The sequence below is a fragment of the Oncorhynchus mykiss genome, chromosome 27, assembly GCF_057628025.1.
Source record: "Oncorhynchus mykiss isolate SJ-2025 chromosome 27, ASM5762802v1, whole genome shotgun sequence".
In the NCBI taxonomy this organism is placed as follows: Eukaryota; Metazoa; Chordata; class Actinopteri; order Salmoniformes; family Salmonidae; genus Oncorhynchus; species Oncorhynchus mykiss.
Genome location: NC_143048.1, coordinates 26,399,033 through 26,421,621, shown reverse-complemented (window position 1 = coordinate 26,421,621; position 22,589 = coordinate 26,399,033). Strand labels below are relative to the sequence as shown.

The 22,589-nt window shown below is 41.4% G+C and overlaps 1 protein-coding gene and 1 long non-coding RNA gene across 8 annotated transcripts in view; one reads left to right on the top strand and one right to left on the bottom strand.

Annotated features, from left to right (window-relative positions):
• Nucleotides 1-22,589, bottom strand: part of LOC149971285 (uncharacterized) — a 1,017,865-nt gene that overhangs the window by 222,035 nt on the left and 773,241 nt on the right. The window lies entirely within an intron of this gene.
• kirrel3b (kirre like nephrin family adhesion molecule 3b) overlaps nt 13,498-22,589 on the top strand; it is a 200,672-nt gene continuing 191,580 nt past the window's right edge. For 4 of the 7 annotated variants that reach the window (XM_021588221.3, XM_036965153.2, XM_090223745.1 and 1 more), the window contains exon 1: nt 13,693-14,093. In XM_021588221.3, coding sequence (XP_021443896.3) covers nt 14,051-14,093 — 43 coding nt within the window. In that variant the 5' untranslated portion in view covers nt 13,693-14,050. Of the gene's footprint in view, nt 14,094-22,589 lie in introns of all 7 variants that reach the window. The other 3 variants (XM_036965152.2, XM_090223744.1, XM_021588217.3) reach the window with 2 other exon arrangements.

Sequence of the window (22,589 nt, the reverse complement as noted above, 5' to 3'; positions counted from 1 at the left end):
ATATTTCCACCTAAACAACATATGTTCTTTCCTTGTTCATTGGTGAGTTCAAGGGAATACTGTTAATGCTGAATAATGTTTGTGGTAGCTTATTCACATGATTTATTAGAAGGAAATCCTGTGCAGACAAAAACAGAACCGTTTGGGTCTTGGCTCCTCAGACTAGTAAGATCCTGAAAAGCTATCTATCCTGTATTACACAAAAATTCCAGTAGCTAATCATAATCCACACATCATCTGAATGAATAGTATCTCAAAGGATTCACTAACAAAAACAGAGTAGCAACCCAGTTTAGCACCTCAGAGTTGAGATACTATCATGCTGTGTGAAGCACAGTCTGTTTAAATGTGTTTGAGATGGTGATGTTACACATTTGGGAACAGCTGTCAGGTATCAGAGCATGCAACAGCAGCCTTCCAACAGTAACTGTAGAACTCGGTGGTTTGACAAACGACTTAACAATGTTTTAAGTCCTAGTTTGTTTGCTGTTCACATAGTAATCGAGAGGCCCTCGCTATTGACATTAGGCACTGCATTTTGACTTCACAATAGGGGTATGACATGCGCACCATCCTCTGTATCAAGTGTCTCTCCCTGACAGACTCCCTACTGCTTTCAGACAGTCTGGCCACATCAGAGGTGAGAGCTGTTACACAAGGAGCCTCTGTCTCAAATATCCCTCAAAACCTTCAGTACAGTATTTGCAAGCAGCCAGACGACACTAAAATGGGCCTGAAACCCGAGCTTTGAGTGGAATGGATGAGGGCCACTGGGAAAGGGGCAGCAATCCAAGCAAGAGCAAAGAGATATGAGATGGCACCACAAAATCAGTTTTCTTCCGCAATTACCGCTAGATAACTTTTATTCCATCTGGGGAGGCAAGGGCGAGTGCAGTTAGGTCTGTCAGCAAACGCGACCTAAATCCGTAGCCTACAGTAAATCTTGTGGGTTTTTGAGGATGTTTTAATGACCTGCCTTGTCCCCAACATGGCTTGCAATCTGATTATGAGCAGCGGGGAGGACGAGAGGCTAATTGAAGTGTCACTCAGAGCAGAAGTGTATTTCTTTCTTTCATTCTGCTGAGAGAGAAGATGATCTGTTTGAATAGGAAGTCGTCAGCACTCGAAATGCAGAGATGGTCACTGATTATTTTCAGCAGGAGCTCTATCATGAAAATGAATGGAGCATAATATGTAAGAATATCCTTATATGGAATAATGACTGTGAAAAGCTATATATAGGGTAGAATAATCCACAGAATAGTCTGTTTTGTCCAAGAGAGTGCATTATTTTAGCATTTACTTCTTCTTTGAAACTCTTTAAATCCCTCTGGCTTGAAATTCAGTTTGAAACAAAGGTTTTGAAGATTATGTCAGCAGTAATGATTTCCATTAAAGGGAACTTTCAAAGGAAAAGTTCATTTTGTACAGAATTTAGAGCATAGCTCCCTTCAGTACCGGGCAAAACATTAGTCTGAAGAGGCTTTCACTTCAGCTTGATAGCAGTGCAATACTATGTCCTGAAAGGCTGTTTACATTTCAAACTGCCCATTCCTGAACCATCATCTAACATTTTCTTCGCTTTTCTTCTTCTAAGAACATAAAGTGCCTTTTCGCCACTTGAACAAGATAACCATCATAGACTATAGCTAGCAATACAATAGTCTGAGCTGTGTTTTGGATCTGATGGAGGGAGGCATGTATAGAGCTTTCTCCGTCTTCCATCTCTCACCCAGTTCAGTAAAAGTGTTATTTGTGTAACCACTGGGTCGGCGCCATTTATTTCATTTTCAGCAACGGGGCGAGAGGGAGGGAGGCACACGAAAAAACCACTCTGGAGCCTGTCAACTGCTTTTCGCGTTCCAAAGACATGTGGCAATGAAGACCTTCCATCTGAAGGTAGGACCGCACTCAGCCATTAATCAAAGCCATAGTAGAGGCTAGCGGCACGCTGGAGGCTGTCAGGGGATAATTCAGACTGACCTATAAAGCTTCCATTGATCCAGGAGAGTCCCCTGTAATCCCACCGGGATTAGTGCTGGCTAAAAGTAACTGATATATTTGCAAACAAAAAGCTGCTTACATTCAAGACATTAGTCCCTAAAATAAGTGAGAAATGCAGTAGCTCCATGGAGGGGAAGGTCCTGTGTATCATGATGACTCATAAAGACATCCATAGTGTATAGATCCGTTTGATTCACCTTTCAGTTGAACTCTTCTTTTCTCAATTTTCTCCAGGAAATAGGAGTATGGTAAAACATCTTGTTCATGGAATATGTTGGACACAGTTGTCTCTAAACTCTTGTTTTTTGCTATTTCAGGTTTCGTCTAAGGAACTATTTCTCTCTTGATGTTTGATTTTATCTATTTGCTGCTATTTTATGTTCTTGTTATTGATGGGGTGTCTCCGAGTAGTTGGAAGGGCTTGACGAGGTGGATAGGTGTCCTTCCCATAACATACATTGCTGAAGTCTTCATTGAAATGTATATTGTGAGTATACTTGTAAACAGAAACTGTAGCTCCATGATGACTTTGATGGAGACTGCATGGACTAGCATTAATTGGTCGATCACTTGTATGACAAGCTAGCACACAGACATATTGCACATCATTGTTCTGCTTTTCAAAACAGCTGAACTTTGTATGATTTTCTAGATCGATAGCAAATTTAAAAGCAATCCAGAAACCACATTACCGTAAATCCTGAGTAGTTGTCCACTTGATTGATTATGAACACTAATGGCATGACAACATAATAAACAAATCTACATATTTGGCAGATATTATTGTGGGTGTAGCAAAATAATTTTGTTCCTAGCTCCAGCAGTGCAGTAGTATCTAACAATTCACAACAATACACAGCAATCTCTAAGTAAAAATGTTTTATTAAAAAATGTACACAGTACCAGTCAAAAGTTTAGACACACCTCCTCCTTCAAGGGTTTTTCTTTATTTTTACTACTTTCTACATTGTAGAATAATAGTGAAGCGATCTAAACTCTGAAATATAACACACGGAATCATGTAGTAACCAAAAAAGTGTTAAACAAATAAAAAAAATATTTTATATTTTTGATTCTTGAAAATGGCCACACTTTTCCTTGATGACAGCTTTGCACATTCTTGGCATTCTCGCAACAAGCTTCATGAGGTAGTCACCTGGAATGCTTTTCCAGTCCAGCTCATCACAAACCATCTCAATTAGGTTGAGGCCAGGTGATTGTGGAAGCCAGGTCATCTGATGCAGCACTCCATCACTCTCCTTCTCCATCACTCTCCTTCTTACACAGCCTGGAGGAGTGTTAGGTCATTGTCCTGTTGAAAAACAAATGATAGTCCCACTAAGCACAAACCAGATGGGATGGCGTATCACAGCAGAATGCTGTGGTAGACATGCTGGTTATGTGTGCCTTGAATTCTAAATAATCACACCATCATACCTCCTCCTCCATGCTTCACGGTGGGAACCACACGTACGGAGATCATCCATTCACCTACTCTGCGTCTCACAAAGACATGGTGATTGGAACCAAAAATCTCAAATTTGGACTCATTAGACCAAAGGAGAGATTTCCACCTGCCTAATGTCCATTTCTCGTGTTTCTTGGACCAAGCAAGTCTCTTCATTTAATTTGTGTCCTTTAGTAGTGGTTTCTTTGCAGCAATTCGACCATGAAGGCATCATTCATGTGTCTCCCTGAACAGTTGATGTTGAGATGTGTCTGTTACTTGAACTATGTGAAGCATTTATTTGGGTTGCAATTTATGAGGCTGGTAACGCCAATGAATTTATCCTCTGCAGCAGAGGTATCTCTGGGTCTTCCTTTCCTGTTGCGGTCCTCATGAGATCCAGTTTCATCATAGCGCTTGATGGTTATTGCGACAGTACTTGAAGAAGCGTTAAAAGTTATTGTAATTTTCCACTTCATGATGACAGAAATTAGTCATTTAGTTAAGTTATTTTTGCTTTCTTGGGTACAGGAACAATGGTGGATATCTTGAACAAGCGGGGACAGCAGATAGGGATAGGGAGAGATTGAATATGAATATACAGAATATAAAGTAGGACTATACTTTAAAAAACAAGTTTTATTAATGGAATATTTCCACTGAAATAAGAAATGAGAACATGCATCGACATGGGTGCCACCTTGGCCTTTTCAGATGCTTACTCACTTATTTCTCCCTGTATTGAGGACTTATTTCTCCTTGAGGACCAGTAACAAAAGGTTGCTGCTTCTGCCTGGAAAAATAGGTTTTTAAGATGGAACGCATACACAATCTCTAATGGGATTGTTTTCACCTGCCTAGCAGAAATCGCTGGTGTCCTTCACAGAAGAAAGAAGGCTCCCTCTGAAAATGTGATTAACACAAATAGGAAAACAACACATGCTTAATCCAGACAATAAGGACAGTGGACTCTTAATGCAGGGCAGGATAATATTCCTTTATACACCAATGATTATATGAAAGTATTTTCTAGTATAAACAGCCAGGGAAAGGTAAAGATCAATAATTGGTTGTGGCTAGCGAGCAGCAGTAGCAGCAGGTCAGCTGAGTGCCTTATTTAACAGCAAGATGTGACCTATTGTGATCCCCACTCTTGCCATCCTGTCCATTTCTGTTTACGTTAATGCAAAATTAGAAAATACGATTTTACTGTCATCACTGTACTTTGGAGTCCGGGGTTATGTTTTCCTTAGGTCTAAAAGGTACTACCGTCCATTGAAAAAGCTCTGAAGGTCACTAAGGGATGTGGCATGGATTAGCTTACCGTCTATTAGAAAGATTTGGACAGCACAAATAGGTTTTATCCCCAAAAACTCCCTAGTCCTTGCCAATAACAAGCACACACATAACAGGATGCAGCCACCACAATGCTTAAAAATATGAAGAGTGTTACTCAGTGATGTGTTAATGTTGGATTTTCCCCAAATATAATGATTTATATTCAGGAAATAAATGTAATTTCTTTACCACAGTTTTTGCAGTTTTACTTTGGTGCCTTATTGCAAAGAGGATGCATGTTTTGGAATATATTTTCTGTACAAGCTTCCTTCTTTGACTTATTTTCACATCTAGCGTATAATTAATAACTTCACCATGCTCAAAGGGATTTTCATGATCTGCTTTTTATTTTTTTTACCCTTCTACCAATAGGTGCCCTTCTTAGCAGGGCCCTGGAAAACCTCCCTGCTCTTTATGGTTGAGTCTTTGTTTGAAAATCACTGCTCGACTGAGGAAGCGATAACTTTATGTGTGGGGTACAGAGATGAGGTAGTCATTCAAAAATCATGTTTAACAATGTTATTGCACATAGAGTTAATCCATATAATTTATTAAGCACATTTTCACTCCTAAACGTATTTAGGCTTGCCATAACAAACGGGCTGAATTAATGAATTAATATGTAAAATTGTCAAAAAACACAATTCCACTTTGACATTATGGGGTATAGTGTGCAGGCCAGTCACAGAAAATCTCAATTTAATACATTTTAAATTCAGGCTGTAACACAACTAACATTTTATGTAGAAAAAGTCAAGGGTTGCAAATACTTTTTGAAGGCACTGTATTGCTCATCGGGTTCCTGAGTCATTGGGTAGCCATTGCAAATCTCTTAGTCCAGGCTGTATCCTGTACGTAAGAATAAAGAATGAATGACCAGTACAGATTATTATATTTTCAAAGCTGAGCCCTACGGGTGCATTTGTCGTAAGCACAGTTAGAATGTCTGGAACTCATTGCTGATGACATCTAGGACAAAATACTTCATTGTTTTAAATAACAGTAAAATAGGGTGATATAGGCTACTGTATAACTTAATTCAACAAACAACCACCAACAATGAACTATAGTTCACGCCAGATGATTGTTTTCTTGAACGGATCATGGTGTTGTGTCACATTCAAAGCAGACTAGAGGTTGCCTCATTGCTGTTGAAAAAACGGGACCAATTAAGGCCCGTGGAGCATTATGGCCTGCTTGTAGGAACAAGGAGAGGAAAATAATGCATATATTAAGGTTGTTGGTTACATAAGTAAAGTTTATTTGACCTAATTACATTGTTGAAGATGTCTACAGAAACAGCAAATGAGGACAATATTAATGCTGTTCTTGTTTATATAAAAGCACTTTACCAGTCTCTTAGAGAAGTCTGGATACAGTTACAGTTATTAGGATGGGTCCTAAGAGCCTCTATTAAATATACTTAACGTTTTTTTTATGTTTTGGACATTGTGTGTTGTTGTACATTATGGGTTTCTTATTTCATTAACATTATTTATTTATTAAATATACTGAACAAAAATGTAAAGGCAACATGCAACAATTTCAGTTCATATAATGAAATCAGTCAATTGAAATGAATGCATTAGGCCCTAATCTATGGATTTCACATGACTGGGAATACATCTGTTGGTCACAGATACCTTAAAAAAAAGGTAGGGGCATGGATCAGAAACTGTCTGGTGTGACCACCATTTGCCTCATGCAGAGCGTCACTTCTCCTTCACATAGTTGTTCAAACTGTTGATTGTGGCCTGTGAAATGTTGTCCCATTCCTCTTCAATGGCTGAGTGAAGTTGCTGGATATTGGCGGGAACTAGAACACACTGTCACGCACGTCGATCCAGAGCTTCCCAAACATGCTTAACGGGTGACAGGTCTGAGTATGCAGGCCATGGAAGAACTGGGACATTTTCAGCTTGCAGGAATTATGTACAGATCATTGGGACATGGGGCCATGCATTATCAAGCTGAAACACGAGGGGATGGCGGCGGAGGAATGGCACCACAATGGGCCTCAGGATCTCATCACAGTTTCGCTGTGCATTCAAATTGCCATTGATGGAATGCAATTGTATTTGTTGTCCGTAGCTTATGCCTGCCCATACCATAACCCTACCGCCATCATGGGGCACTCTGTTCACACGCTGATATCAGCAAACCGCTTGCCCACGTGATGCCATCTGCCCTGTACAGTTGAAACTGGAATCCATCTGTGAAGAGCACCCCTGTCCAGTGTGCCAGTGACCATCGAAGGTGAGCATTTTTAGAGTGGCCTTTTATTGTCCACAGCAGAAGGTGCACCTGTGTAATGATCATGCTGTTTAATTGGCTTCTTGATATGCCTTACCTGACAGGTGGATGGATTATCTTGGAAATTATAAATTCTCAGTTACAGTGATGTAAACATTTGAAAGAAATAAGTCTGTGCATTCAAATTTCCATTGATAAAATGCAATTGTGTTCGTTATCCATAGATTAAACCTGCCCATACCATAACCCCACTGCCACCGTGGGGCACTCTGTTCACAACATTGACATCTGCAAACCGGTAGCCCACACGCACCATACACGTGGTCTGAGGTTGTGAGGCTGGTTGGACGTACAGCTAAATTCTCTAAATCAACGTTGGAAGTGGCTTATGGTAGAGAAATTAACATTCAATTCTCTGGCAACATCTCTGGTGAACATTCCTGCAGTCAGCATGCCAATTGCACGCTCCCCTAAAACTTGAAACATCTGTGGCATTTTGTTGTCACGTTGGTAACAATGTTTCAGGAGACAGGCACAGGGATGCGTAATTTTTATTATACCCCAAATGACGCTGTGCCGTGTAAGGGCATGGGAACGAAGACCAAACACACAGGGTTGACACCCAAACAAAAGAGTGAGGAGTACCTCGAATAAATAGACACGTGCACAATGATTAACACACGGGACGAGACCCGTAATCATCTGCGCAATCCACGAGGCACGAAAGCCAAAACACACAGCACAGGTACTCACACGCACCAACGGACAATAAAACAATAAACGACAGCCCGGCAAAATTATACAAATACTAATAAGTGGGAATAGGGGACAGGCGTGCGTAATGAAAGTTCTGGAGGGATGTCCCCAGCACAAGGTGCACCTGTGTAATGATCATGATGTTTAATCAGCTTTTGGATATGCCACACCTGTCAGTTGGATGGATTATCTTGGCAAAGGAGAAATGCACACTAACAGGGATGCAAACAAATTTGTTCACTAAATTTGAGCGAAATAAGCTTTTTGTGCATATGGAACATTTCGGGGTCCTTTTATTTCAACTCATGATACCTGGGACAAACACTTTACAAGTTGCGTTTACATTTTTGTTCAGTGCAGATTCTACTATAATGGATGGTGATGCTTGCAGTATTTTTCATGTTAAATCCTTGACGTGTAGGTCTATTCTGTGTGTGTTTTTCTCTCGAAGTTCTAGTTTTGAGGTTTAAAAAAACACTACGACAAATTCCCACATGTGCAGCTAGCACCTGCAAATAAATTAAGATTGGGATCCATCCATCTCCACACCCCTGCTTATGTTTGTGCATTCCTCCATATCTCAGGAGTAACGTGTGAGAGGGTGAGGGGTGGATTTAGGGCTGCCGGCTGCTTTAGAGGTGTGGAGTGGAGATGGAGCATATTGGCTGCTTCACTTTGCATTTTCAATTGCAACCAGTGGCAAAATACCTAAAAACTGAATATTAATGTATGCTAATAATTGGCTGAATCAGCGTATTTTACAGGGTTTTGCTTTGATGCCATATGGCACAAACATCATCATTTTCCCCTCTAAATGTATGTGGAACCTCCTCCATCCCCCCACACATGTATAAAAACAGTTACCATATTCACTCAATAGTAAATACTGCAATGCAATCTGCTTTTCTAACACGAACTGGGATATTGAAGTATCTACAGGATCTCAATGCATTCACTCATGTTCATATGGATAAACTATACAATATATCAGTGATGTTGTATTACAGTATATCATTTGGTATGTCATGCAGGCCAATTAATACTTTTATGCTTGAACTCATTTGTTCAAGCATGCATTTTTATAATGACACATTTTCATGGAGTAGAGAAATACATCAGACCTACCCATACATAAGTAAGGCTAATAAAAACATCTGCATGAATGTTTCAGAGAGCTACTTTGATTTACAGTACCACCATAGTGTTAACCGAGATAAGCAGTATTCTATTACTGCCATGTAGAGAGAGTGTTCTTACCACAGCCTGAGTTCAACCCACTGTGGTTGTTTACAGCTGTGTGTCAGGAGAGGGCAGTCGTAGGGATAATACATGCAATGAAGATGTCGATAGTCAGTCTTTCAAATGTAAAACAATAATTTGTATCATTAACCTCTCAAGCAAGGAGTCAAGGAGTCACCTTGAGGGAACCCGTGACGAGTTCTCTCAAGGGGCAGACTGTTGCTGACCACTGCATTGTTCGCTTAACATTAGACCAGGCGAAGTAAACAAATCCATACAGTCTTTGCATAGCATGTAAAACCGCATCTCCTTCAATGCAATGCAGATTACATTCAAATGTTAAGTGGTCGGGTGGCACAGCCAGGCCTGGGGCTGTGTGATCGCATATGGAGTGGAGGCAGTGAAGGGTTGTGTCTCAGAGAGTTTGAGTTTGCTATTGATGCCTTGAAGTTGGGCCTGACTGCCTCAGAAGAGCCACCAGCAAAGTCATTGTAATAATTCCCTGGAGTGTGACTACTATGCCCTTGACACTGGTAACTCTATGATTAATATACTTTCATACTTAACACAAATTATAACTCATTCAGCCACAATATCCTATTTGTCGCAGGGTAAAACTTAATTCAAGAATAAGCCCCAACATCCCTGAACATTCCGCAATGCCTTTATCTTAAAAAGCGCGCCGAGAGAATACGAGGTCTCGTCTGTCTTCTGCTTCCTGATCTGTTGCCCTCCTATTTAATTCCATTCATTTAGCACCTCTGCTGCTAGGCTGTACAGGGTTTATTAAAATGAGAATCAAACACATCTGGGTTGGAGACGTCTCCCCTCCCGGGAACCTGACTGACAAAGATTGAGCCGATGTCCTTCCTTGAAGACAAGAGGCTGTTATACTAATTTCAAACACAAATTGCTAGAAACACGCCGAGGTAATACACACACACACACACACACACACACACACACACACACACACACACACACACACACACACACACACACCGACAGGAACACATGTGCGTAGAAGCTTTAGGAGCTTTTCGGCGGAAAGTAGGGGATATGCAGACCTGAGATAAATAAACAGGCATGCCACTATCCATCTAGCTCAAACTGAGGACCTGTCCATCATCTTTATATCACTGAGTGTGGAAATGTCTCCACTCCTCACAGTTAATCTGGTATTGGGAGGAAAGGAGAGAGCCAAAGTGAGTTTATAGTAACCTGAGTTTAAGAGATGTACAGTACATCTTCAAAACACATCTCATGTGTTTTAGGGGGTTTTCATGCTTAGCATGCTGTGACTGAATTGATTTATAGACTTGAATTCATATTTGTTAGCGTAGGTTGGATTCAGAGACTTTCATTTTTATCTTCCATGCCAATGTGGCATTATATCTTCCCTGGTAGACGATTCTGACATTCAGTGCTGCACAGTTACTCATCTGCTCTGAATTCGAGTTTTGGATTGATGCTCAATTCGTTCCAGGTAATGTTTAAGCCTTTAAGTTTCAAAGGTCACTTAGCAGCTCTACTTAATTAATGAAATGAGTTTGGAGCTGCTTCCATGCCTCTGGGCCGTACTGCGAGTGGGGTGGAGATGTATGTGTTGTGCAGCACCTTAAGATTACGGGATGAGAAAGTATGCAGAAATAAGATTCATTGCCATTTCTCCAAGTGAGAAAACAAGTCTGCCTGCTGCTCGCATAATGTTGTTGGTGCTGAAACCTGGTTAAAATGGAAATCAATTCCTCATCCAAGTGTTAAAGCTTTTGGGCTTTGCTATTTTTTATGCATGTGTATTTTTATTCTAAACATTTACACCTTTTCTCATTAATTGGGAGTATTCTTCCCAGGCATGAAAATGGTTCTAAAGCTGGGTTTTTGGACCATATTGTCACATACATAAACAAAGCCAACTGTTAACAGTAAGAACCTGTTGCATATTCTCATGCTAGAATGGTTATTAGGAAGTACAAGTACAGCCAGTTCTATGATTCTAGACCAGCCTTTTATCTGCTTGTTATTTCAGCACTACATTCAAGTTGTGGAAAATGTGCTGTAAATTCTTAATGTCACACATATACCTTTGTCAAAGCATGACATGCATCTTTGATACAGGGTTGTTGTTTTGTATTGAGGCATGACTGTGATGTTTACATGGGCAATGTGATCTCAGTAACCAGGTTAAGATAGAATGACCTTGCTGTAACTTGTATAGCACTCAGTAGTATAGTAGGAATGACCTGTATTTAAAATGATGGGAGATTTACTGAAAGAGTTGATATTAACATCGCTGTCTTCACTGGTTTCCCCTCATGTCCTTTTGACAGTGGGATCTATGGTAAAAAAAAAAAGTTATTAAACCTGGAAAGGACAGCTAGCATCGTGCAGGACCTTGGGTCAAAACAGATTAGTCGGTTGTGGTTTGCCTTGTTGGCCTCCTTGCTTCACTTTCAAGTGTATAAGCTCCATTGTTGTTTTGTTTCCTGTGTCATACTCAGTTTATTATTGGACAAAATGCTAATCTGTTTATGTCCCTTTCCTACTGTGTTGTGATGTTTCTGTGTGGAGCCCTAACTGATGAAAAGACCACCTGTCATGGTCTTTTGATTGGATTATAGGGTAAATGCCGCATTCATGTAATCATCTTTATAAAACAGATATGAAGTCTAGACCCCATGCCTTGCTTACCATCCGTACATGAATGATCACAACATGAAGGTAATTGATCCTACTGTATGCTATTTTTGTTTTAAGAACAAATTCTTATTTTCAATGACGGCCTAGAAACAGTGGGTTAACTGCCTGTTCAGGGGCAGAACGACAGATTTGTACCTTGTCAGCTCGGGGGTTTGAACTTGCAACCTTCTGGTTACTAGTCCAACACTCTAAGCACTAGGCTACCCTGCCGCCCCTTGACTGACGATCGCTTGCTTTCTTGAATGTTTAATTATTATCACACTCATCTTCATTAGTCATGGTAGACAAGTAATCGGGAGGTCCGTGGGGCGACGCACAATTGGCCTAGCGTCGTCCGGGTTAGGGAGGGTTTGGCCGGTAGGGATATCCTTGTCTCATCGCGCACCAGCGACTCCTGTGGCGGGCCGGGCGCAGTGCGCGCTAACCAAGGTTGCCATGTGCCCAGTGTTTCCTCCGACACATTGGTGCGGCTGGCTTCCGGGTTGGATGCGCGCTGTGTTAAGAAGCAGTGCGGCTTGGTTGGGTTGTGTATCGGAGGACGCATGACTTTCAACCTTCGTCTCTCCCGAGCCCGTACGGGAGTTGTAGCGATGAGACAAGATAGTAGCTACTAAAAAACAATTGGATACCACGAAATTGTGGAGAAAAAGGGGTAGAATTCAACAACAACAAAAAAAGAAAAAGAAAGAAGTTGTGGCACAGTACTGTGTCCTTCTACTAGCAGCAACGGAAGTGTATCAAGGACACAAAACAGCAAGAACTACAAAAACTGCTGCTGTTAAATATTGATTCCTGTCTTCTGTTTCTTGGAGTAGAAACAGTGATCTGTCTGAGTTTCTCATTTTGAAATCTGCCCAAACAAAAGCATTGATTGTCAGAACTAACAAACACCCAAGGTTCAAAACGACAATGAGGATTAAAAATAAACTCTCTCACAGAAGGTGGAAATTCTATAGTTTTTCTGCCTTTTCAGGCTTTCAGCACTTTGCGTGCTCAGTCTCTGTGAACTAATATCTTTCTGCAGAGTTGTAAAAAAATAAGTTCATTTTGCCGTTTATTTCAATTCCAAAATGATATCCCAGCATCACACACACAGAAACACAAACACTGGCACATACACTCACAGTACATATCCTCATCCACACATGCACTTCCGTATACATTCCTTTTAAAGAGGCCAGTAAAAAACAATGTTATTATCGCTGAATAATTTATACAAATATAAAGAAGGTTTCCTTGACCTAGTAACCCTGTAGCGCTATCCATGCACGCTTATTTCTAGAAATATGAGACTGGGTGTAGGAAACTGGTTGAGCCAGGCAAGTTAAAAGATGAAGAAAGAATGCTCCTTTTAATATTTACAAGATGAAACAGACTTGTTAGCAAACACTGCATTAGAGGGATTTACAGCCTTTACATTAGAGCTCAATCAATGAAGGACTGCAAATCTAAATCACTCCTGATAGAAATTGCAGACTAATTAATATTATAGGACATTAGTCTTGCATTCTAATGTATGTGTTTACATTATCCTCACTGCTCTATGGGGCAAACACACTGATTCAAACCCAGATCTGATTATGTGGAATACTAGTCCCATGTTAGGAAGGAAGCCAGGACGGAAAGCAGCACTTTTGTTTGTGGACGTCTGTGTTATCCACGGCCAGTGCAGCCAAAGCTGGTCCTCTTTTAATTCTAATTGGAGGAGCTGCCTTTCTGCCTGCCTCCCCTCCCATGGAAGTCCCAGTTCAAAGAGATTTGAGCAAGCTGATTCTCCCAGCCGGACCTGCTCCGGCACAGGCTCCGACACAGGCACTGAGACAGCCAGGCAGGCAGAGAGAAAGAGACAGAAGAGAAAGAGAGTGGGAGCTGGAGGGAGGAGTCTTATTGTGGAGCCTTACTAGGCGCCTCTACTGGGTGAGTGATTGGGCGAGAGAGTGAGAGAGAGAGAGCGTGAGAGAGAGGGAGAGAAGGGAGGGGTACGAGTAGAGACACTGGAACGGCAGTGAGACCGAGCAAGTGTACGAGCGAGAGAACACGAGAGAGCTCACACTGAGAGAGTCTACACATCAACAGGAGAGCAAAGCAAAGCTGACCACTGTCCACAAGAGTGACATAGAGAGAAGGAGAGAGAGAAGAAGAAAAGGAGGAGAAGAAGAGAGGAAAAAAGGAAAGAAGGGAGATCATTGAGGGACTGTAGCACTCATCCAGAAGTGCACAGAAGAGCACTGTTGTGTGTGTGTGTGTGTGCCAACATCAATTTCACACACTCGTCCACTGTGTTTCAGAGGTTCACCCGCTTCCTCTCCAGTCATGATCCCCTGGGTTGTTGTGTTACTGTGGATCTCCGGAAATGGTAAGTCAACTGGCTATGGTCCTCTTATCCACTGCATTTGTCTAGTATCTTTCTGTTATTATCTGTGTTAGTTGGTGACTGCATGTGAATCTTGAGCATTTTACCTGAAGTAGTCTTTGGTGTAAGCTGTCAGACCTGATGCTGTCAGATGTATCTAATTTTGCCTCAATGATATGTCACTGTGCTATATGGGGAAGAAACTGGTGGATAATAACGGAATACTTGTGTTTATAGCTGTTAACATTTGTAGCCGGTGCTATCCTATCTCAGGAGTTCATCATGGCTTGTGCCGATTCAGACTGAATAACCTCATCAGACAAGCTCCTCTGAGTGTTCACATCCCAGCTTGGCGAAGCGTTCGCTCCCCGTGACTCACATTATTTTGAACCTACGACCATGTCTTTGCTGGGGATGTGCCGGGGGTTGGTCAAGACCACAGTGGACCACAGAGAATATAGAGCACTCTGACCAACACAATCGCCTTGGACTAAATATGCAGGTGATTTCATTCTTAGACAGTGTATTAGAAATGAAGATGGATGGATTGGTTGTTTCCCCTACTTGCCAGCAGGTGGTTGTCTTTGGAAAACAATGTAACTCTCGCTGTCAGTAATCTGTGAGAAATCTGTAAACTTCACTATGTCGGGTGTGTGAGATGTGGCTGGTCTGAGGGCAGGTAGAGAGTAGATGGAGTGTGTTTGTTCCTCCGTGGTCACTAAGAGAGTAGAGGGAGTGTGTTTACTCCTCTGTGGTCACTAAGAGTAGGGAGAGTGTGTGTCAGTGGAGTCTACTCACAGGAAGAAGGGGAGGACCATACTCCTCAGTGAATTTCATAAAAAATACAAAATAGCCAAACATTAAATATATTCACGTCACCAAATAATTGATTAAAACAATGTTTTGCAATGAAGGTCTACAGTAGCTTCACCAGCAATCTGTAGGGTAGCACCATGGTGTAGCCGAAGGACAGCTAGCTTTTGTCCTCCTCTGGGTACATTAACTTCAGGACAAAACCTAGGAGGCTCATGGTTCTCAGTCCTTTCCATAAACTTACACAGTAATTATGACTTCCGGAGGACGTCCTCCAACCTATCAGAGCTCTTGCAGCATCAAGTGACATGTTGTCCACCCAATCAAAATATCAGAGAATGAATCTAGAACTGAAAGCATAAGCTACCACTAGCACTGCAGTGCATAAAATGTGGTGAGTAGTTGACTTAAAGAGGTAGAAATACAGCAGTTGAACAGTTTTGAACAAATTGATTTATTTTCAAATTAGGGAGAAGCGCGCGAGAGAGAGCTAGCTTTATTTGGTTGTACATTTTTTTACTTTCACCTTCACTTAGCTAGAGAATGCAGCTAGCTAGTTTAGACTACTTGAACATCCGGCTCAAACAGAGAGGGATGTTATGTTAGCTAGCTGCCTATGGCTATCCAACACTGGAACTCTTCCAAGTCAAGGTAAGCTTTTGGTTTTATCAATTTATTGCCACTGGGGCCCACCGGTGTAACTGCTTTCTGACTGTACTGCATGACTGTAGCTAGCAGGTTTACTAGCGTGTTAGTTCTAGTAACTGACTATGACGTGACAACGATGTAGCTGTGTGTGGCAGTTATAGCGGTCATGATATGAAGGTTTGGCTTGGAAAGGTTATTTTGCCTGGTCACAGACAGCTGATGTGTTGTGCGCTGAAGTCCACAAGCGATGGAAAAATCTTGAGAGGAGGAGAGCGTGTAGATAGTTGCGAGAATATTTATATATACAACAAGCAAATTGATCACGCTGCTATGAAAGTGAACTGTGTTTGTGTGTGATCATTCTGACAATTCAGATTTATTTTTTATTTTTATATTTTTATAGACGTTTCTTAAATGGAATCAAACAGAATGAAACGGGTAAAAAAATACCTGAATTTGTTCAATAGAAAATCACTTTTGCAACTGTTTCTCCCTAGATTCTCGTTTCTCTCCTAGCAGGCGAGAGTGTGCAAGGCGGTATTGAATGTGTGACTGTCTGTCACCTTGATTACTCAAAATTATCTACATAGGTAAACTTTCATTCATACGCTAGGTTGTAGCAACCTCATGATGTGTACAGGGAAAACTTCAGTATCATCTAGTAGCCTAAACCTATGGATGTTACATTGAACTGGGTGAATGGAACATGAATGACTGTCATCATGCTGTAATAGAAATAAGGCCATGCTCATAAAAACAATTAATAATCCTCCCTCTTCTTAAACGGCACCGACCGCCACTGGTGTGTTAGCTCCTACATGGTCATGGTAACTGACCCACAAAGGGAGCAGGAGCTCATCCCAGACTGTGTCAGGGTCAGCGGAGCTGTCACAGCTTATTTTCAAAGTTTGACCCCTCACGCTGGGCAGCCATCTAAGCAGGGTTCTGTCCCTCAGCTCTCTCAGTGTGTGTGTGTGCGTTTGTGTGTGTGTGTGTGTGCGTGTCAGATATAGAGAGAGGCATGACCTTTTGTTCAAAATCATCGAGAGAAAGAGGAAACCAAGTCTTTCTAGTTTGTGTCACAATGAACTGAATCTGACAGCTTTGAGGTTGGAACATTTACAGCGGAGGTCGTTATCAACGCTTCATTTGTTTTCCAGAATTGTATTTTCCCTTGTTCTCTAGATCACATAGAGAGAAATCAAGTAAATAATTCAAATGATAGAAAAGGTCAAGCTTGTTTTTGCTTTCAAAAACATTCTATTGTACCCTTTTCAATGTCTAGAAATTATGTATGCATATGTTCAAGTGGCAAAAAAATATGTTTGGATGCACTTACACAACCCACTAATTTAACGTTGACTATGGTACTAAAGCTGTTAATATTGCTCTCAGTACTGCTGGTTCATACATCACATCTGAGGAGGTTGTCTGTTGTTGTATCTGTTTTTATGCTTGTGTAAGTGTATCCTGGGATGTTGACACTAACATACTGGTGTCCTGTGAAGTAGTTTGAAAGTACGTAGTAGCTATAGAGACTGTATTCCACAGTTGATGGTTATTTCTTCATGACCAGATGTTTTTTTTCTGAGATCATTGTACTATGGAAATAAGTTTAAATTGCACACGTTGAGACTGTAACATTAGGTGTCTGCCTAATTTGTGTCCTTCACTGCATGTTCAAAATGACTGCCTCAAGCTATTTATTCTCCTTTAAGCTAAGAAGCTGACAATTTACAAACTACCTGATGATGATAGCCTACCTGCTGAAATACCATATAGACAGATTGTACATTCCAATCACATCGCTGCATAGATCTCCATACATCAGCTCTGTGTGCCCAGGTATTTTACCGGCATGATATTTTATTTCCCTCATTACAGGTGATGCTTTCAGTTCTGGGAAAAACAACTAAAAACCAACCAGCACATATCTCAGATAATGCAGACAAGAGCGAGATTGCTCTGCAATTCAGCTGTTTGTTATTACCATAATATAAAATAATATAAGCCCTGGCAGGTAAACAGGAGATAACAACCTGCTTCTATTTGCCTTTTGCCCATCTCTGGTAGAGAACACGTCACCCTGTTGCTAATTCTAGTTTTACAAATTGTTACTCGGTTTATGTCGCCAGCTACTGTCAGCAGAAAACATGAGAAACCTATCTATTTTATAAAGAAGGGACGGAGGGAATTGTGAGGCCAAGACTAGAGAGAGAGAGAGAGAGAGAGAGAGAGAGAGGTTCTGCTGATCTCAATCCTGCCTGTACTATTTGTAAGTCACCTTTTCTTCCCCCATTCCATGGCACTCGCCTGGTCCGCAACTGACGAAGTGAGCCAGGAGGACACGATGTGAGCCAGGAGGACACGATGTGAGTCGGGAGGATCCTGAAAGAATGTCCCCAAAGAAGGCAGTCAATGCAGGCAAAACCTATCCCAAGACGTAGTCTGTCTCTCTCATTCCCTCTCTCTTTCTCTCTCTTCCCCTCTATCCCTGGCTCTCTTGTGTGGTACAGTGTGATTGAACACCATCTCTGCTGTCAGGGAAATGGTGCTGGAATTTCTGAGTACAGAAAGTCCCTGTGGAGGGAGCCTATTTAAGAATAGAGTCTTGTACTGGATGTGACCATCCCTGTGGCAGACTGGAACCGAAAAACCACACAGAGGTATATGGAGTGACTCTCTCTCTCAAACTAGACCCAGATTGCTGGCCTCCTTATTAAATCCATCAGCAAACTGTCCAGTGGTTCCTTGGATGGTACTTATAGGCAACACGTCTAATCATTCTGCTGGCCTCAGATTTGCACACTGGGGGCAGTGCAGCATAGCAATGGACTCCATTTCTCTCTCTCTCCTTCTCCCACTCCATCTTCTGGCTTCCTCCCTCCTTCCCAGCTCACAAGCACACTCCTAGACCTCCTAGTGCTAAGTCACCACCCTGCCATGACACTAAGCTGTTTCTTAACCCTGGAAAGAAGGTCTTAGCACACCACAAACCTCTATTTCATTTGCTGCTGTCTGTTAACCGCCTGCCTATTCTGAACCTAAACCCGCTTTTCACGGAACACGAGCTTTGATACCAAATTCCTAATAGCTTCATAATTAAATGTCAACACAATGTCATGTTTGGTTTTTGAGATTTTGGAATAAATCTCTTTGCTTCTTTAAAAGAGAACCCCCCCCCCCCCCCCCCATCACATTTCACAATACAAATCATCCCAAAATGACATTGGCCAATTTTGTCTCCATTTCATTGCGTCATTCTGCATTCTAAGTAGTTATTTGTAAATAATGCATGTGTTAAACCCCTTGTAAATGCATGGATTATGACACAATAATCCAATTGTAATTAATAGATTTAGCTATTTCAACCACAAGCTAAAACAAATTATTATTATTTTTTTCCATATGCTTTCAAACTCCCTCCTTTGCTCATCATATGTACTTTCTCACACAGCTCCTGCTGTGGTCTACCTTCCTGTTGTCTGTGGTCAAACATGGTGGCTAAGAAGATAGAAGATATACCATGTGTCCTTCCTATATCTTAACTCTTCACTCGCTCTTCATTGACGGCACATGCTGTAAGGACATTAACCTTTGCCAGGTCACGTCTCCACAGGAGATTGATATTGATGTCCTCCATTGGGGTGTGACGTTGTAAGCCAACCTTTGTTTCCTTGTTTGTGCTTTGTGCACCATCGAGGCTAGCGTCATAAGTCACCTCAGTCGCCCATGACCCCTGCTGATTTCCGTGTCATGCTAGATTAAGCCTAATCCAATCCAGCCTGACGTTTCCCAAAGGATATTTCTGGTAGTAAACATATGAATAAATAATCAGAAGCTGTCTCTAGAAAGCTTTGGCTCTTGGTCCCAGTGGTTAGCAATGGATATGTCTTCAAAGGGGTCATTTGACAAAATGTTATTTTCAAGAATATCAGATGAAGTGGGTTTATGCTGGGTTTATATGGGTTTATGCTGGGTCAATAGACCATTTTTAGTAGATTTTTGCATTCAGAGTAAATGGCATTGTTTTTGTTTTTTAACATTCATTGATGATTGATAATAGGTTATGGCTTTTGTTACAATTTGATTAGAGTAATTAGATCATTGAGTTACCGTTTAATTAAAGCTATTGCATTTTAATCAGCTGTTGTCTGTGTAGTTAATTGTAGTGCATCATGTATCTTTATGCTTGCATCATAGGCCTTTAGCAGACACAAACAAGTAAGTAAGAGATCAATTCAGAGACGTAATTTTCCCTTCATATTTTTTTATTACCTTTATTTAACTAGGCAAGTCAATTAAGAACAAATTCTTATTTTCAATGTTAGCCTAGGAACAGTGAGTTAACTGCCTTGTTCAGGAGCAGCACAGCAGAATTTTACCTTGTCAGCTCGGGGATTCGATCTTTCAACCTTTATGGTTATTAGTCCAACGCTCTAACCACTAGGCTAGCTGCTGCCTAGTGTATCTGACTGCTTCATCCGATTAAATGGACGGAATCTCTTCAAGTCGGATTCCGGTCAGGGAGGAAAGGAAAATGATTAGTTTGGAACCTATTCTTCCAAACCAGGCAATGATCCACTTCCACGTAAGCAGTGTTTACTGGAGTTCATTACAATTCACCAATGGCATTACTGTTCTTAAGTGTACTCCAAAGACCACCTACCTACCATTCAGAATGACATACTCCAATATGCACTCCAACCCCCACCCCCGCCTTCTCTCCCTCTCTGAGACTTTGCTCTTGGATCTCATTCCTAGGGGATGAATTTATCCAGATTGGAGCACTCTTGGCAAAAGGGCATTATCCTGGATTACGTGTCTGCTGGGCATAATGTTAAGTAATTCAACCAGATGCTGTTGTGATCATGAGGTCACCTGTGGAGTGAGGGTTAGCACCAACCCACACTCCTCTGCCCCACCCTCTCCCCTATTCCACCTCTTTCCTTGAAGACATAGGGCAGCACCCTACTTGGCCTGTCTGCCTTTCATAAGGAGTGTTAGGATACAGGGAGATGGCAGAAGGGGGAAGACGGGCACACTGGGCGGCAGCTGCCTTCTCTGAGCACAGTCGGGATTTTTTTGACAGATTAAAGAGGGGATTAATGGGTTCTAAATTGCAGCCTAATGCACAGGAAACAACAGGCGATGTTATTCCCTCTCAGTGGGAGCCGAGTGCAGCGGCTTGGCAGGGGAGGTCAACAGAGCCGGAGTAAGGCGGGTCGTACACCACGCTTCTGTTCCGGCAGTGTTTTTCTGTCACAGCTGGTAAAAAGTGCCTACCAGTGCCTACCTCCTTGTTCCTGTGCAGGGGGTTGCCGGGCGGAGAAAAGGGGTGGGAAGGAGGTAGTATAGTGGAAGTAATGCTATAACTTTAGCTTGGTAATCAGTTGCTAATAAGGATCTGACCCTTTTTTTAAATGTTGACCTAAAATGACATGTAGGAGAAAATAACACATTAGATCTGGTAAAAGATAATACAAACAAAAAAACGTGTGTTTTCTATTTTTTTTCTCCATCATATTTGAAATGCAAGAGAAAGCCCGTAATATAATATTGCAGTTTAGGCACTATTTAGATTTTGGCCACTAGATGGCAGCAGTGTGTGTGCAAAGTTTCAGATTGATCCAGTGAAGCATTGCAATACTGGACAATATTTTGTATCAAGTCTGCCCAAATGTGCCGAATTGGTCAGTTTATATATTTTCAATTACATAACTATAGAGAACATACAAAAATTATATGGTAATACAAAATGTAAGTTTACACACTCCCAGGAATATCATACATGATGGTTAATTAGCATATACACTAACTTTCACACATCTAAATGGCCGGGCGGGGTGGGTGGGGAGCCAGAGACAGCAGGGGTTCAAACTGTAGAAGCCAGTTCCTACATTTGAATGTAAAAATAGATTTTATCAAACAAAACTATTCCACATTTTATCTCTGGGACTCTCAGGATGACAAATCAGAGCAAGACTACTGAATGTAAGTACATTATTTACCTTCAGAGGTGAATGTATCAAACCAGATGCCGTGCTAAAAGTTTTTTGTTGTTGTGCACTCTCCTCAAACAATAGCCTGGTATTTTTTAACTGTAATAGCTACTGTAAATTGGACAGTGCAGTTAGATTAACAAGAATTGAAGCTATCTGCCCATATAAGACATGTCTATGCCCTGGAAAGTTTGCTGTTACTTACAATGTCATGCTAATCACATTAGCGCACATTAGCACAAGCATCCCTGTATAGGGACACCGATCCCGAATAGGTTATTAACTTGATTTCCTCCCCTTTAGTAAAGAGACATTTCTTTCAATTATATAGTTTAGCATGTATCGTATCGAAAATGTGTGCAGATATGATCAGCTTGACACTATACACTGCATTTTAGGATTCAGAGCACTGTTTCTATTGATTTATAAATGGCACATAATAGTGCCATTCAATCCACTTTGTAGAGTTCAAAAATGATAGTTCTAATGTGTTATAGTTGTCTTTTATGTTCTTGAGAACTCCTGATTTTGCCTCAAAATAACAATCCACATATGTATTTTCACGCCTCGGCTCCATTCGCTGCCCATTTCTATTTCAGAGTGGGAAAAAAGCTGCTCCCCGCATCAATATTGTTATCAGGGCAGATCGGGAGTCATTACCTTGGGTAAATTGCATGCCATCCTATTCACTGCCTACTGCTGCCAATATAATGTTGTGTATCCTGGAAGTGGCTGAAGCATTTGTGAGTAAGCCACCTAGCAAATACATTGACAGTATTGTTACAGGCCATGTTGGAGGGAGGATGGAAGATGCATTTGGTGTTTCGGCACAGGAGGCACTTGAGGAATTGGGTTTCTGATCTGATAACAGCTTCAGAGTGTTTTGTGGGAAGTTTCTGGGACAACCCAATATTACACCTGGATGAACTCGGCTGTCTCTACCTCCCTCTCTTCCGCCTTCCATTTCTCTCTCTCTGTTCTCCCTCTCTCATGCCAGTGTTACCTACCAGAGATGGAAATGTCTTTTAAATTGGCC